The sequence below is a fragment of the Copadichromis virginalis genome, linkage group LG5 (assembly GCF_057382275.1).
Source record: "Copadichromis virginalis isolate Kocher_CV1m ecotype Utaka linkage group LG5, C_Virginalis_male_GT1.1, whole genome shotgun sequence".
NCBI lineage: Eukaryota > Metazoa > Chordata > Actinopteri > Cichliformes > Cichlidae > Copadichromis > Copadichromis virginalis.
The window spans coordinates 37,127,989-37,143,388 of NC_140622.1; the positions used below are offsets into that span (position 1 = coordinate 37,127,989).

Genomic DNA, 15,400 nt, shown 5'->3' on the forward strand with positions numbered 1-15,400 from the left:
AATCAAGTCTCAAGAGCCCCACGAAGACACTTAAAATTTATTTTAATTGAAAAGCAGTCAAAGCTGATTCTTAAAACTTTACCAGCCATCAATTATAAGACTTTAATGATTATTGATGACTTTATAGGGGAAAAAGGTCCTTGAAAGCAGTTAATATAAAAATGACCTACTCCCTTTAATGATTGAGCCAAAGTAGAGCTGACAGCTGACACAACAAATTAACAGTAAACTAATCACCAACAAGTTTTGGGACTGATTAAGCATGCTTTGTGTGTCACTGTGTTAAAAATGTGTTTTGGCTTCCCAAAACTAAACATTATGGTTGGGAAGGTTGCTTATGATGGGTATTTTACACAATTTCCTGACCATTTATAATTAAATATTTTTAGGGGAAGCTGCTGTTGCTTTCCCTATCTTTATTTATTGTTCTGGGATTTTATCAGCTTCAGAAGTAAAGTCTGAAACTTTGCCACGAGTACGGTTCTAAAAATCAAACAGCCCACTTGCCGTGCGAGCTGCATAATTGTCCCCTTTAATGTCCAGTTTCTCATCCGGTGTCCACCTGTAAATTTGAAGCACTGGCTCTAGAAGAGATAACTGGTGCGTGACACGCACATGCAAGAATGTGAGAGGAAAATGCTTCCTTATGTGTCCTTTGTAAATACATCTTTAAAGAGTCAGCTGCACCAAGCTGGGCAGGCAAAGAGGGCAAAAGTGGGGTTTTTTTGTTTGTTTTGCAAGGAGTTCCCTCTAGTGGAGAAGCAAAATCCTGCTCTAGCTTGTAATCTACAGTCCATAAATGTATTCATAAAGCTCCAAAAGACATACTTTACAACTTATTTCTTTAATGTACCAGAGTACAATCTGTCATACAGATTTAATACAGAATACATCAATCCCTTGCTTGAGTTCTCCATTTAATATTAAATGTCTGCCTCAGTTTGTCATTAGCAGTCTTTTTCTCACTTGTGCTGAATGTAAAAACCACCATCACATAAAATAGAACAATCTGACACAACTCCTTACCATTGAAAAATAAATAAATCACTGTAAAACAAACTAAAATATTCCAGGAATGGCATCTGTGTGTCTGTGGTAAGATGCTTGCCTTCATAACTCTGAATAAAGTCAAAAAATTAAAAAAAAAAAAGGCCAACCAAGTGTTGCTGGCCAACCCAAGCATGACAAAAAAGGCAAATATAGATTAACATAAGTGAAAGCTTTACTGTATGTACATATAATTAATTATGTTCCATGTGTGACATATTTTTGATAGATTCAACATCTCAGATTCTCTATCAAGATACATGCAGTTTATACTGTATGTAAACAAAATAGAAAAGCACATCTCATCCTCACAACAACTCTCAGCTGTCTGTATTTTACCACAGCTAGGTGAAACAGATGCACACGACAAGCCTGACAATGGCAAAAGGCAGATGTGTACATGGCTCCTGAAAGAAGGAAAATGGTGACGTGTTTTGTCGTTCGCTTCTCCGACAGTCCATAAAGTTGGGTGCACTTTCTACCGTTTGATGTGTGGTACTCTGCACCGCCATTTCTTCTTTTTAACTTCAGCAAGGAATTCACAAAAGGCCTAGAGGATAAAGAGGTGAGGACTTCCTCTCACTGATATTGTCTGTAGTCTCCAAAGGGAGAGGTGGGCATGGGAGCAGGGGCAGGTTCCTCTGCAAACTGAGGTCCTAAGGAGGAAAAAATAAAACTCAGAGTGAGATCGGTGCCAAAAGTCTAAAAGAGCAAACTGATGAATCAAAAAGACTTCCCAAAGGTCCTCACTGACATATGACGACTGAGTGTTTTTTTCCAATTATTTAAAAACAGTCACAAATTAAAATAGTCAGTTTCTTCAGAAAGCTGACTCAATCTTCAAATATTCGCATTTTGCCATAACTGTAGTATCATCACTGATAAACACTGTTTCAGAATAAATTTTATAATTTGATAATTTTTGTCCCACAATTCAAACACAAGCAGTAAAATTTAGAAAATTTGCAGAAGAATCAGATGAGATTTATCACACATATTAGACCTGATGTTTATAATCCATGCTACTGTGTGGTGACTGAATACTGTTTTCGGCAAAGCATGTGAGCAAGCTGGGGGTTGACTAACACTCCTAAAGTACAGTCAACAAAGATAAACATATCAGGTGCTGGGCAACAAGAGGTGAAGTCGCAGTACATTCAGTGTTTTTTTTCTTTGCCGCAGTCATGTCATCTTTCATCTAAGTATTCTTTCACGCCTGATGGCTTCTGGTGGTTAGGTAGACTTTTATGTACAGTAATTTATCACAATGGGTGCTCGTTACATAAAACACTCTTCAGTCTCTTTCACTGAATTTATAAAAAGATCACCAAAGTATTACTCACCAGTTGGAAGCTGTGAAGAGGCAAACCTAGTAAGCAGGATTCCAGCGCCCTCTATCAATGCCAGCAGGATACCCCCCATGGCGGCAGAGCCAAACATGGCTACCGGTCCATCTATGGACAAACCAAGGGCATTAATTGACTAAAATCACATAAAACATTCATTTCTGCACTTAAAAGGTATATTCAACAAGACTGAGATGGTACTGTTTGTTAGAAAATGTTCCCACCATCAATTTTTGTATCAGTTTTATTCCACTATTTTTGGATACAACTTATTATAATCCATTTCAATGAAAGGTATATAGCACAAGTGTTTTCAAACTACTTTCGGCTGCTCACCATTGTCGGGCAAATGTGTAAACCACTTCTGTCTATTCAATCTTTTGTTAAAGTTGTTCAGAATTATATGAGGACCCCACAGTCCCTGTACAAATAAGCTTCAAGTTTTTCTGCTCCAGTAAAGTAAGCAAAATGACCAGAAAGTGATGCAAAAACGAATCTATAAATAGAAGTAGACAAAAATGAAAACATGCAGACCAGTTACAAGAATCAACAACTCCATTTCCTCATACTGATTGCAGGAAAGTCTGAAAACTGGGTTTACTGGACCAGCTGTTGCAGGTTTTGTTTCTTTTTTAAGAAACTCCCACAAGAAGCCACTGAAGAAAAAAGCCTGAAAATCTCACACTCAGGAGGGGTTGTAATAAATGTGGACATGCATGTGAAAGCACATTTGCTGTTTGTATGAGGTATGCAAGCTTTCTGTTGACTACTCACTTCTTGCAGCAAGAATAGCTCCTGTCATGGCCCCACTTGTTATTGAGTTCCATGGATCCTCCTTCCCTCGCACTTTTACTAAACCACAGTCAATCATGGAGAAGAGGCCTCCCCATACTGCGAAGCTACCTGCAACACGCCAAAGATTTGCATCAGCTGAAGAAGTTATCATTGAAGATACGCTTGTCACTTTGTCAAGCAATCACCCGCGTCACATATTTACATAAGTGACTTCTACCACTAACACACTTCAACAGCAAATAAAGTATTAATAATTCTGCACACAGATTATGCCTTCAGGCTCCAATAGCAGCTTATTTAATTAAACGATAATTACTTTAATATACAAAGTTGAAATATTTCCCAAGATTAATTTGTCACCATCGGAACTGCAGACGATGTACAACATGCTGCTGACTACAGCCCATGTTCTTTACAAAGGAAGAGAAATGACCTTTGAAACAGTTCAGCAATTGTTCTTACCCCCGAGCTGTGGGGCTCTGGTCTTGATAGCAGTTAAGCTACCCCTCATTCTGTGGCTCATCCCCTACAAAAAAGAGAGACAAAAAACATGCATCAGTGGAAATTCACTGTCAGGTCAGGATTTCTGAGACCAAAGATTCAGAATTTTCAGATTATGACTAATAACATAAGTTGAAAAAATTGTGGGTCTTTGAAATTCAGGTTGGATTAAAAAGAAAATTTCCTGTTTACAGGAACAGAAACACTGCTTTATCATCGAGTGTCTTTGAGTGTGACACTGACCCCAAGGACAGTACCTTGAATGTCAGCTTTGACTGAGGCCAGAAAACAGTCCTTGAACTTACCGAGGGTGCATTTCTGAAGCCTTTCACTGCCTGAAATATTCCTCCTCCAATAGCTCCCATGGTGAAAGCTCCCCCACAGTCATCCACAATCCTCCAGGGGCTAAAAGCAGAACACAGACATTTTAGTTTGTTTAAGTTAATAATGTCATGACATTTGAGATCTCTCATTGCATGTTCATAACAATCTCTTAATGTTCCCTGTAAGTCTAAATTAATCCAAAGGTAAAGGAAGAAGAACTAGTTTATTACTGGTAATATGACAATAAGATATAGGTCATCTGAAAACTCTAAAATCTAACTATACACACACACAGACTTGGCCTTTGAGAAGGAGACCGGTGTAACAGTGAAGCTGTGAAGAGTAGTCAGAGGAGTTTAAATATATCCAAAAGCAACCGACAGTGCACGAGAGAAGTGAAGAAGAGATTCAGCAGGGTGGTGGTGATGGAGACTAGTGTCAGCGCTGATTTATGACAGAAGCAAGAGTGAAAGGGAAGGTTTACAAAAGAATAGTAATGAGACCTGCTGAGATGTATGATGAGCAGACAATGGCACTAACAAAAAGACAGGAGGCTGAGCTGAAGATGTTAAGATTTCCACTGGCAGTGAACTAAGAGAGAATGGACGGGATTAGAAAGCTCAGTTTAAACAGAAACTAAGTTTGAGAGGCAAGGCTGAGATGGTCTGAACGTGTGCTGCGGACGGTTAGTGTGTATATATTTGACAAAAAAAAGATGCTGAATATGGACCTGCCAGACATGAGCAGAAGCAGAAGCCCTCAGAGAGGGGCAATGTAGTGGAGGAGGACATGCAGAGGGTTGGTGTGACAGAAAACGATGTTAGGGATAGGGTGAGATGGAGGCAGACGAAGAAAAACACACGTACGCGTGAACGCACACAAACTCACAGGGTCACTCTCTCTGTGTCCTATGTTAATAACCACCTCTGAACCAGCGTAAAACATGAAGTATTACAGCATTACAACATTTTGTTTGTTTGAGCAGTAAGGATTATACTTCACATGACCGCATCTCAAATTTAAACAAACAGACTGCACGTTTACTTCTCACATACGACTTTATTAGAAAGGGTTTACATGGTTAGATGGTTGCATACAATGTAATATGACTTCTGGTCAAAATCAGGAAAATGTAACCGTTTTAAATAATGTATGTAAAACTGGATCTTCTATTTACTCATAGCCATTCGTTTACGTAAACAGATGCACTACATCTTAAATCACGAAACGAACATTTTGCAGTGATATTGAAGGACAGTAACCTTGTGTCTCGTGTTTCTGACCATTAGTATGCGATCTTAAATTGTTATTAAAAGCTGGCCAAAATACTTAAAAACACAAGTGGGAGAAAAACAGCGAACCAGGCCAACCTTTTTGAACTTTTAAGAAGTTTATTTAGTTCACGGTTCTTATAAATTAAACCTAAACCAAAATAAGCATACACGAGGACAGCCACCGAGAAAAAATGTATGTATTTGTAAAAACATTTATTTTAAATCCTCAGTGACGCTGTTAAAAGTTCATAAACTATTTGAACAGGACATGTCTCAAGCTAGCTGAAGCCATCAGGCTGCAGTCTAGATAGCGCACAAGTAGCTAATCCAGCTAGCTTACTTGTGCGCCAAAGCAAAATAATACTAAAATAACTACTCCAACTTTTCCCGAATGGCTACCAGTATGCGGTTACAATAGATGTTATATGCCTTTTTTAAGCACCGGTTTGTGGGGTCAGTAAATTTAAAGCAATGACATGTGGCAATAAAACCGACAAGGTCACAACGTGACTTAGCCGTCCCGACGCAGTGCTCGCTCAAACTACCTTCACTTGTGTATGCGAAGTTAGCATTTCTGCTAACGGCAGCTAGCCGGCCGGTTTCGAGGTGTTTCGGTCGTGTCACGTGATATAAAATAAAAACATTAAACACAACTAACATGGCATGTATTCAAAACGCAGCCCACTGCAGTACACGCTGAAACGGTGTGGGAAACGGATTAATTTTAATTTTAGGACTCACCACGGCTCTCTGGCATACTCCTCCATTTTGTTCTTTGCTGTTCCGCCTGACGTAACAATTATCGAACACCTGACGTAACGACACTATAGAGACAACGTCATTTATTAAAGGAACAGAGCATGCAGGGACGAAGGATGAGCTTCAGGCTGCTGTCCTGAGAGTTTATTACAGCCTATTTCTTAAACCTATCCACAGAAATACAAAAAAAGATCTTGTAATGAATAGTGTAAAGTAAAAAAGTAGAACTGTTCAAGCACTATAGACTTGTATTATACTTGAGTGTTTGCTAATTCACATAACATGAAGCAAATTAAAGGACAGCCAGACAGGTATAAGAGAGTTTTGACATTTCTATCAACAGAAGCAATGTCACACTGATCACATAAAGTCTTATTTACAGTGACAAAGGTTAAGAAGCAGGTAGAAAAACAAAAGAACACCCCTTAATAAACTTTTTTTTTCACATTTCTGCAACACAAATAGAACTCTTCATAGCAAAATAATCACACTCTGCTGTGCTCCTAGTGTTTTCTTAGTAATAGCAATGCAATGTACTTAGAGGCCTTCTGATGGCACTGAAAACCAGTAATCTCAACATTTCATTCCTTCCCCTCTTTTTCTTCCTTCTGAGACTATTGGTCAGAGTAGCAGCTACAGCTAAAAGACAGAAGGCTGGCTCACTGCCCATTATTAGGAACAAGAAAGGAATGACTTACAGAGCAAGCCCTCATTGAGAAATGACCAAATATAGGCATTTTGTGGATGCAGAGACTGAGGCAAGGCTGCAGAGAGATAAACTGGCCTGCTGCTGCTGCTCTCTTTTTTCTCTGGATGATGGCTACCTTTCCAGCTGGTGGGTGGACACTAGACAGCTCCCAATGTTTCCACGTAGCTTTAAACACATTATGTAAAGAGCAACAGATAGAAGAAAAGTTCTTCATGGTCCACTGCAGAAGCACAGATATGCATGCTACGAAAACATTCACTAGTTGATATAATGTTTTGTGTCTGGTAAAGGTTCTGCCGTGCGGTTTTTAAAATTAATCCATCAAGAAATGCAGATACATAAATTTAAAAAATGTGAATCCATGTTTATTTCAGTAGTTAAAGTACGAGACACGAGAGGCCTCCTGCTTTCCTGGAAAGGTATTTTTTGGCATACGGACACCGCAAGTTTCCACCTTAGTCTAAGTAAGTCATGGGACCCCAACTAGCCACAAAAGTCATAGTGATGTCGTAAAATCCTGCTGCGAGTACAAGCCATTGCATTTTTGAATGTATATACAGCTGTGGTCAGAAGCTTCCATACACTCATCATAGGGATGAATGTGATGATCATTTGGGGCTCATAAGGATTTCTTCGAGCTGCTCCTTTTCCAGGGTGGAAGGATTGTACAGCATACATATTTATTTACTTTAAAATGCAAGAATTGGGTTTGCATTTCTTTTGGATTTTTTCCTATCCACACAGGGTCAAAATTATACACACAGGCTGAAAACAGACACAGACTCGAACCTTTTAATAAGCGCTGCTGAAGGTTTTAAAGTGTCTTTTAATTCGACAAGGCCGAGGCCTATTTGCTTCTTGTTAATGATCACGAGAGATTACAATTGGTAGATCCTCTTTGTCTCCATAAAAAGCATTTGTTAGACAGCAACCACTGAATTCCCCAATTCTAGGAATAATGGCAAAGTCCAAAGAACTCAATGAAGTTGAGGAGAATTGTAGATTTATACAAGTTGGGAACATTTCATGGAACCATTTCTAAGCATGCCATCACAATTGTCTGAGAGGGTCCCTGCTCCAAAATCAACACCTTAAAGCACAACTAAACTTCCCTGCTGACCCCATGGACAAACCAAATGCCTTCTGGAGAAATGTTTTATGGTCAGACAAGGAAAAAGATTGACCAATTGTGCTACACTGACAAGAGTTATATTTGAAAGATTAGAGGTGAGCCTTTCAAGTTCTTGTTTTTCAAAGTAATTAAAGCTGTGTGCTGTACAGTCATTGCATCATGGATAAAGAACAGTTAAAAGAAAACATTAAAAGCCTGAAACATGCCCATGATCAGTGATGTAAACGTCTGAGCACATCTTTACTTGTACAAATATAATCATATGCACATATATAGAGAATTAACAAGATTATCATATACATAATTTCATTTATTGTAGCTAAAAATTATAATATAATAACAGATTCCAATCACTTCTATCAGACGGGTAACATTAAACTTGCAAACATAGCAGAATCTTTTATTGAAAACATACAGGCTCTGTAAGAAAAACATGTAATAATGTATGTGCTTCATTACAACACTCAGGTTTTTGCTAATCACATTAAATTTCCTTTAGAACTGATATTCACTTTTAAATAGCACATTAACCAACAGTAGTGTTGATTTAATGGCGTTTCTGACATTTTGATGTAAAACCCAGGCTAGAATGATTCTGCACAAAACGCAACATCAGATGCTGAAACTTATCTCCCTGCACTTCCTGATAAAATGCACGATGTAATTATTTCCATGCTAAGACTCATTCGTTATGTCTCAGGACTCCTGGGACAATGGGCTGCTTTCGAAACCTGCCTGAGATGTCTTGAGATTTGAGACACACAATCAAAGACCACCTTGACCTTTTTGTTTTCTCCACCCACCCAGATTTTCTTAAGTCAGGCCGCCATGTTTGTTAATTCCCTGATATTCCCAGTTTGATTTACAGATTTACAGCTGATAGGATGGATTTCCTCTCCACAAATAAATAACTTTTCAAATTAATCTCAATTACATACTGTTGAATATTAGAGTTTTATAGAGTTGTTTGAATCTCTTGTTAAGCTCATCACACACTCTCCCACACACTCACATTCAGATGCATATACAAGCCAACATGTTATATGATCGGCCTCATATTATCTAGTGCAAATAACCAGCCAAGCGTCAGTATGAATGGAAGACAAACAGCCTCAAACCCATGGCACTCTCTGCAGAGAGGCCTTCATCACTCATTCTCCACAGAGTCTTTTTGGTCCAGTGTTGTTGGGAGAACTCATAGTGATGGCTGTTCTTCCAAACGTCTCATGTTTCACTGTCTTCATCTGCCCCACTGCACTTTAACCGGCCAGGGGAATTTATAAAGGTTATCCCCTAGAAACCCTCTGGTGAGATGTCTGTTCTCCCTCCCTTGCTCTTCTTCTTCTTCACTTTATATTCCAGCAGGAAATATCACTGCAGCCACTTTGGCACCGGCACCTGTGAGAAAAATAAAACGTTAGTGAATCCAAACACAGCATCAGTGAGCTAACCTCTTCGTCAACCCTTCTGATGTACCTTCTTCAGCTGTTTCTTATTGGTTCCTCTGATAGAGGCAAGCAGTTGGTCCCTTGAGTTCTTCGTACCACCTGGGCGGTTTGCATCCAGCATAGGAGGTGGAGGAGGTGGTGGTCCACCCCCAGGAGGAGGCGGAGGTGGAGCCGGACCTCCAGCTCCTTTTCTTGGAGTAAGCTTTGGCGAAGGCACAGGTGAAGGGATGGGTGAAGGTTTAGGCGAAGCTTTGGGAGAACTCCTCAGAGATCCTCCACCTCCGCTCTTGGGCACCTCAAGTGTTCCCTTCTTCTCTCCATTGGCCTGGGCCTGCTTCTGCTCCTGCAGGCGCTTCTGCCTCTGCCTGTCCATGTTGCGACTCAGTATGTTTGTCGTGGTCATTCTTGGTCCTGCTAACTCAAAGTGGTAGCCCAGCTTGAGCAAGGTGGTGTTGTCTTTCAGGATCTTGACCATCTCCATCTCGGTTTTCCCTCCGCAGATGTGCCGCTGGTTCTGAAAGCGCAGCTCGGTCAGCGTGGAGTTGTGCTGCAACGCCTGGATGAGAGACAGGATGCCCTTCCCGGTGAGATGGTTGGAGTCGAGGTTAATGCTGGTGATAGTCTTGTTGCTGCGGATCGTGCCGGCAATGGCATAAGCGACATGGTCGTCTGCACGGCAGTTAGCGAGAGCGAACGTCTTGATGTGGGTGTTGTTGTGCAAAGCTTCTGCAAACTCGATGAGCGTTTTCGTCTTGATGACCTCTGAGTTGTTGACGTTGAGCTCAGTGAGGGAGGGGTTGTTGCTTCGCACCTGCTGCATGAGCTCATCAAACATGCTCGAGTCTTCGTCTTCCTCCTCTGCCTCCTTCGCCTTGCTGTTAGGGCTGTTTTTAGAAGCACAGTTAGCAAGTTTCCCACTATCCTCAGCTTTCTTAACCTTACCGTCCTCTCTTTGCACCTTCTCCTCTGGTTTCCGCTCAGCATTAAACTTCTCTTTCACATGGTCACTGTGGTTAACCAACTCTTCTCTGTCTGTTCTTTTCTCCATCTTGTCACGTTTCACCTCGTCTTTCTCAGAAGGTTGTCGTTCGAGTTTGACATCAGGTTTGTTTTTGTATTCAGATTTCTTCTCCTCTGCTTTAGCCTTCTTCTCTTCTGGTTTACACTCTTGAAGCTGGCTCTCCGATGCCTTGCTCTGCTTCACCATTTTAGAGACAAGCCCCTGTGTCTTGATACTCTCCGTTTTTCTTTCCTTTTCCTTGCCCACATCTTTCTCGCTTTTTTCTCGTAGCTTTGAGATAATGTCTTTGGTTTTGCTGTCATCTCGTCTCCTGCAGTCTTCCCTCCTTTCTTTCTCTTTGCTCTCATCCCTTTTCTCCTGTAACTTTGAGATCATGTCTTGTGTTTTGCTGCCTGTGCTCACTCTGTTTTCTCTTCTGTCTCTCAGCCTGTTGTCCTCATATTTCTCTTTGTCACGGGCCTCCTCTTTCGTGTCGCTCTCTCTGCTATCCAGCTTCCTGTTTCGACTTGAACACCAGCTCCCGTCTTCTTTTGAACTTTCAGGACCTTTGCTGTTTCTGTCCTCCGCCTTGATATCTCTTTCATTTGAGACACTAGCTTGTCTTTGCATTCCCACTTTCATATCGTCATTTCCCTCCTGGCTGAGACCCATCTTCCTCAGGTACTCCTGCTTCCGGCTCTCTTTCTTCGGCTCTCCCTGCAAGAAGATGAGGAGTGTGATAAGGAAATTTTTCCTCATCAGTATGACAAAACAAAAAATTACATGGGTCATTTAACGTCTGTGAAAAGCAGCATGTCAAATGATGCAGCGCTCTAAGCACAATAAATCACAGCAGAGTCTCAATTTATTAGCTACAGAGCACAGAAAAAGTAGTATCACAGAATTACAGCAAATATTGCATGACATGTAAAGTATGATAAGACATCTGATCGTGCAGATGTGCTGTCTTTTATTGTACAACAGCGTCTCACAATAGGGCATGTGTGTTTACAGTCAGCAAAAGGACACTATCCATTTTTTTTAGCACAGGGATACATTTGCAGTGAGGAGCTCGCTAAGTGTTTGATTTGTGAGCCTCCATCTGTTTTGCTTCGTGAGGCCGTGGCCCTGGCAGATGCATCCTTAAAAGGCAGTGAGCGTAGGAGCAATCAACCAAGGAATTCCACCAGGCCGGGATTAAGAAGCTCCGCAGAGCCGCTGCTCCAACCACTTAAGTGTCTCTCTTCTAAGCACACAAACTGATTGAAATCATGCTAATACTAATGGCAATAAATTTGTGTAGCATCTCCAATGAATTACACAAATGCCTCTTGGAGAAGATGTTTGTGCTTTGCTTGTTTGGCAGATGACAATTAAGGGTAAGGAGTGGATGTAGGCGGGTCATAGATGGGGACTCACTGCTTTTTCTGGCACAGGAGTCAACTCTGGGGACTACTATTTTTAAGCTGATGGGACTCGGGGTGCATGAGGTCCAGTTGCTTCAAGTGAAATGAAAAATAGACATGAAAGCTATCCAGGGGGCTGTGGGTATTATGCAATGCTGTAGCCTATCAGTCAGTTTGATTTCATAGCTCCTTTTAAATCTGGATATAATAATAATGAATAATAATAATGGATTGCATTTTTAATAGTGCTTTTCGGGGCCCTCAAAGCACTTTACAATTCCACTATTCATTCACTCTCACATTCACACACTGGTGGAGGCAGCTACAGTTGTAGCCACAGCTGCCCTGGGGCAGACTGACAGAAGCGAGGCTGCCATATCGCGCCATCGGCCCCTCTGGCCATCACCAGTAGGTAAAGCGTCTTGCCCAAGGACACAACGACCGAGACTGTCCGAGCCAGGGCTCGAACCGGCAACCTTCCGGTTACAAGACGAACTGCCAACTCTTGAGCCACGATCGCTCAAAACTGGCAAAGGGAAGTCGAATATAAACATATGAAGAGAGAGATGAGGATCATACTTCATCATAAAACACTCATGAGTCAAAGCCAAAGCATATTTCCTCACAAACCTCAAATGATCGTTCCCTCTGGCTGAGCCTCCCTTTGGTGTCTCTCTGTTTCGTCGTTGCATCCCAGACATTGTTGCTCATAGGTGGCTGCGCAGGTTGGTTCTCCTCTGCAATGATGAGCCCCTCCTCGGGGTTAATGTCTGGCACCTTCATCATGTCCATCTTCAGCTCCTCTATTTCCTCGGGGGAGAGGGTGGACAGCAGGTTGTCCAGGTCTGGGTCCTCGCTGACCTGGCGACCTATACAGGTCAGGCCTTTCATCTTTCGTCTGGACATCTAGCTTAAGCAAATCCCACGATTTAAATTCAAATTATAAGCTGACTATTCCTATGTGCTGATGTCCTGCTGTTGTGTCGTGTCCCACTCACCAAAAAGCCACCAGAGGCATCAATCCTGGTGCAAAGAGGCTGGTCTCAGAGTCTTGCAGCGAGGGTTACAAGTGACGAACTGTGAGAGGCTCGCATCATCAAAGTGGACTGTGAGGCTGGGACATTCTTCGAAATCCTGTGAAAGTGCATGTCCATATTTAGTTCAGGGTACACACTCCTTTAAAGGTAATGGGAAGGGCTGAAGTTTACAGAGATGCCAGAGCAGGCTTACACAGACTTCCTATTACACAATCTGTATTTATATTGGAGCCCAGTTCAGTGATGTTTATACAGTCGCTCGCAAATAAAAAAGTTTTATAAGAGCTCGCTTTTAAACCAGTGGGGATCGCTACTCTATTGTAGTCACACAGTCAATAACGTTTTGCTGTAATACAAAGGCCAGTGTATAGTTAATAAAATATTGTATGGAATAAAAATAAATACAAATATAATGAATATATGTTTAAAATATGCATACTGTATATATGATACTAAATATTCCCATAATATATTAAACATATATTTAATTATTTAATACAAAGATGTGACACTGCATTAGTGTTTCACTGTATATTTACTATACTTAATTTGAGCTTTTTTACTTTTTAAAGACACTTTATGGTATTGTGCACTCGACAGACACTTCATTAGGCACACCTTGCTCATTCTGGGGTCAGACCTCCTTTTGTCTGCACAACTGCTTTGATTCAAGAAGGTGCTTGAAACGTGCCTCTAAGATTTTGGTCCATATTGACGTGAAGGCATCACACAGCTGCTGCAGATCTCTTGGTTGCACATCCATGATATGAATCTTCTGTTACACCACATCCCGAGAGTGCTCTATTGGACTGAGATCTAGTGACTGTGGAGGCCATTTGAGTACAATGGACTCACTGTCAAGATCAAGACACCAGTTTGAGATGAGAGACTTTTCACATGGCGCATTATCCTGCTGGAAGTGGCCATCAGAAGACAAGTACACTGTTATCATAAAGGGATAGATGTGGTCAGCAACAATATTCGGGTAAGCTGTGGTGTTTAAAAGACACAAAGTTGGTACAAAGGGATCCAAAATGTGCCAAGAAATTACCCCTAACACTATTATTCCACGACCAGGGCGAACTGCTGATGCAGGGCAGGGCAGATCCATTTGTTGATGATGTTTTTACCAAATTATGATCGACCGTCTGAATGTCACAACAGAAATCAAGGCACATTTTTCTAATATTCTACAAATTTGAGTTACTGTCGCCTTCCTGTCACCCTGAAGTAGTCTGGTCACTCTCCTCTCACCCCAGAGAACTGCTGCTCACTGGATATTTTCTCTTTTTTGGACCACTCTCTGTAAACAGTAGAGATGGTTGTGTGGGAAAATCCCAGCTGGTCAGCATTTTCTGAACTACTCATACCAGCCCGTCTGGGACAAACAACCGTGCCGCATTCAAGGTTACTTAAATCCCCTCTCTTCCTCATTCTGATGCTTAATTTGAACCTCAGCAGGTCGTCTTGACCAAGTCTACTTAACTTCAGCTTATTTTGTTTTGCATTGTATTAAAAACTTCAAAAACAAAGTTATGTGAAAAAAAGTAATTTTGTTTGGAGAAGAATTTATTTAAACTAAAAGCCATGAATAACAGAATGGACAATAATGAAACTGTTTAATCCAGAGAGCATGTGAAGAGTAGAAATATTGGGACTTTTTAAAAATTATTATTACTTAACATAACTTATGTCATGTATAAAAAGCTGTAACTTCTGCCTCCAGTGAGTAATCCTGTGATCCTACATTGTTTTCTCATTTCTTTCCTCCCAATATTTACATGCAAATATTTACAGGCAAAATAAGTACATATATTTAAAAAAAAAACAATTTAAAAAGGGGGGTTACTTTAATAAAGTTATGATACAGTTCCAAAAAAAAAAATAAAAAAAAATAAAAAAAAAATTAAATTAAATTAAAAAAATAAAAAATAAAAATAAAGTTATGATAAAAAACAATTAAATAATGTTTTTTAGAATTATGATTGTATTTTGAATCACACTATATTGCTGGTATGAACTCATCCAGTGTGTAAGTTCCCTGTTAATATATAAAACACTTTCAAACGCCACATTTAAGCTGTTTTGGGGGTGAATGCAGACATCTAGTGGCCAGTGTTGTAGATAAAAATCACACTTCTTTCTTTAAACTCAGAAAGAAACACAGACAGCAATTTGTTACATTCCAAAGTTAAATTTTATGTTAAAAGAAATAAACATTTTCCAGTCACTTTATTTTACAGTGTCATACCATCCATATGACGACAGACATGAAGCCATACCTAGACTCTGAACCTGATGTAAGTCATTAAAACACACTCATGGAGTTGGTTGGTTTAGAAGCACAAATGAACAGAAACATCACTGATGTTATATCAAACTACTTATGAAAGCATCTTTACAAAGAAAATCCCAGCGTCTTCCTTGTGCTTTACAAAGGCTCGACAAATCTGTACACTTGGACGTCGGCATCGGAGTGAGTAATTTATGCTGCAGACTAGCTGTGACAGTAATATTAGCTCTCAGGCATTAACATTATGTTTGAGCTGCTTAATACACTACACCTGAAAAGACAATCCAGGGATCACCTATTAGGAGGCATCGTGTTTTTCCAATTCGAAC

The 15,400-nt window shown here is 40.4% G+C and overlaps 2 protein-coding genes across 3 annotated transcripts; both read right to left on the reverse strand.

Annotated features, from left to right (window-relative positions):
* Positions 1-825: 825 nt before the first annotated feature.
* Positions 826-6,105, reverse strand: timm17a (translocase of inner mitochondrial membrane 17 homolog A (yeast)). The gene is made up of 6 exons (XM_085457633.1): positions 6,029-6,105; positions 3,995-4,094; positions 3,651-3,714; positions 3,168-3,296; positions 2,391-2,501; positions 826-1,703 (listed from the first exon to the last, which is right to left on the reverse strand). The coding sequence occupies exons 1-6, from the start codon at positions 6,052-6,054 to the stop codon at positions 1,627-1,629; spliced, it is 507 nt and encodes a 168-aa protein (XP_085313759.1). The 5' UTR covers positions 6,055-6,105; the 3' UTR covers positions 826-1,626.
* A 2,150-nt stretch (positions 6,106-8,255) lies between these two features.
* lmod1b (leiomodin 1b (smooth muscle)) lies at positions 8,256-14,618 on the reverse strand. 2 transcript variants are annotated; one of them, XM_085457631.1, is made up of 4 exons: positions 12,740-14,617; positions 12,372-12,647; positions 9,364-11,052; positions 8,256-9,285 (listed from the first exon to the last, which is right to left on the reverse strand). In XM_085457631.1, the coding sequence occupies exons 2-4, from the start codon at positions 12,645-12,647 to the stop codon at positions 9,259-9,261; spliced, it is 1,992 nt and encodes a 663-aa protein (XP_085313757.1). In that variant the 5' UTR covers positions 12,740-14,617; the 3' UTR covers positions 8,256-9,258. The 2 variants fall into 2 exon arrangements, with proteins under 2 accessions (XP_085313757.1, XP_085313758.1); XM_085457632.1 differs by having other exon boundaries at positions 12,372-14,618.
* Positions 14,619-15,400: the final 782 nt, after the last annotated feature.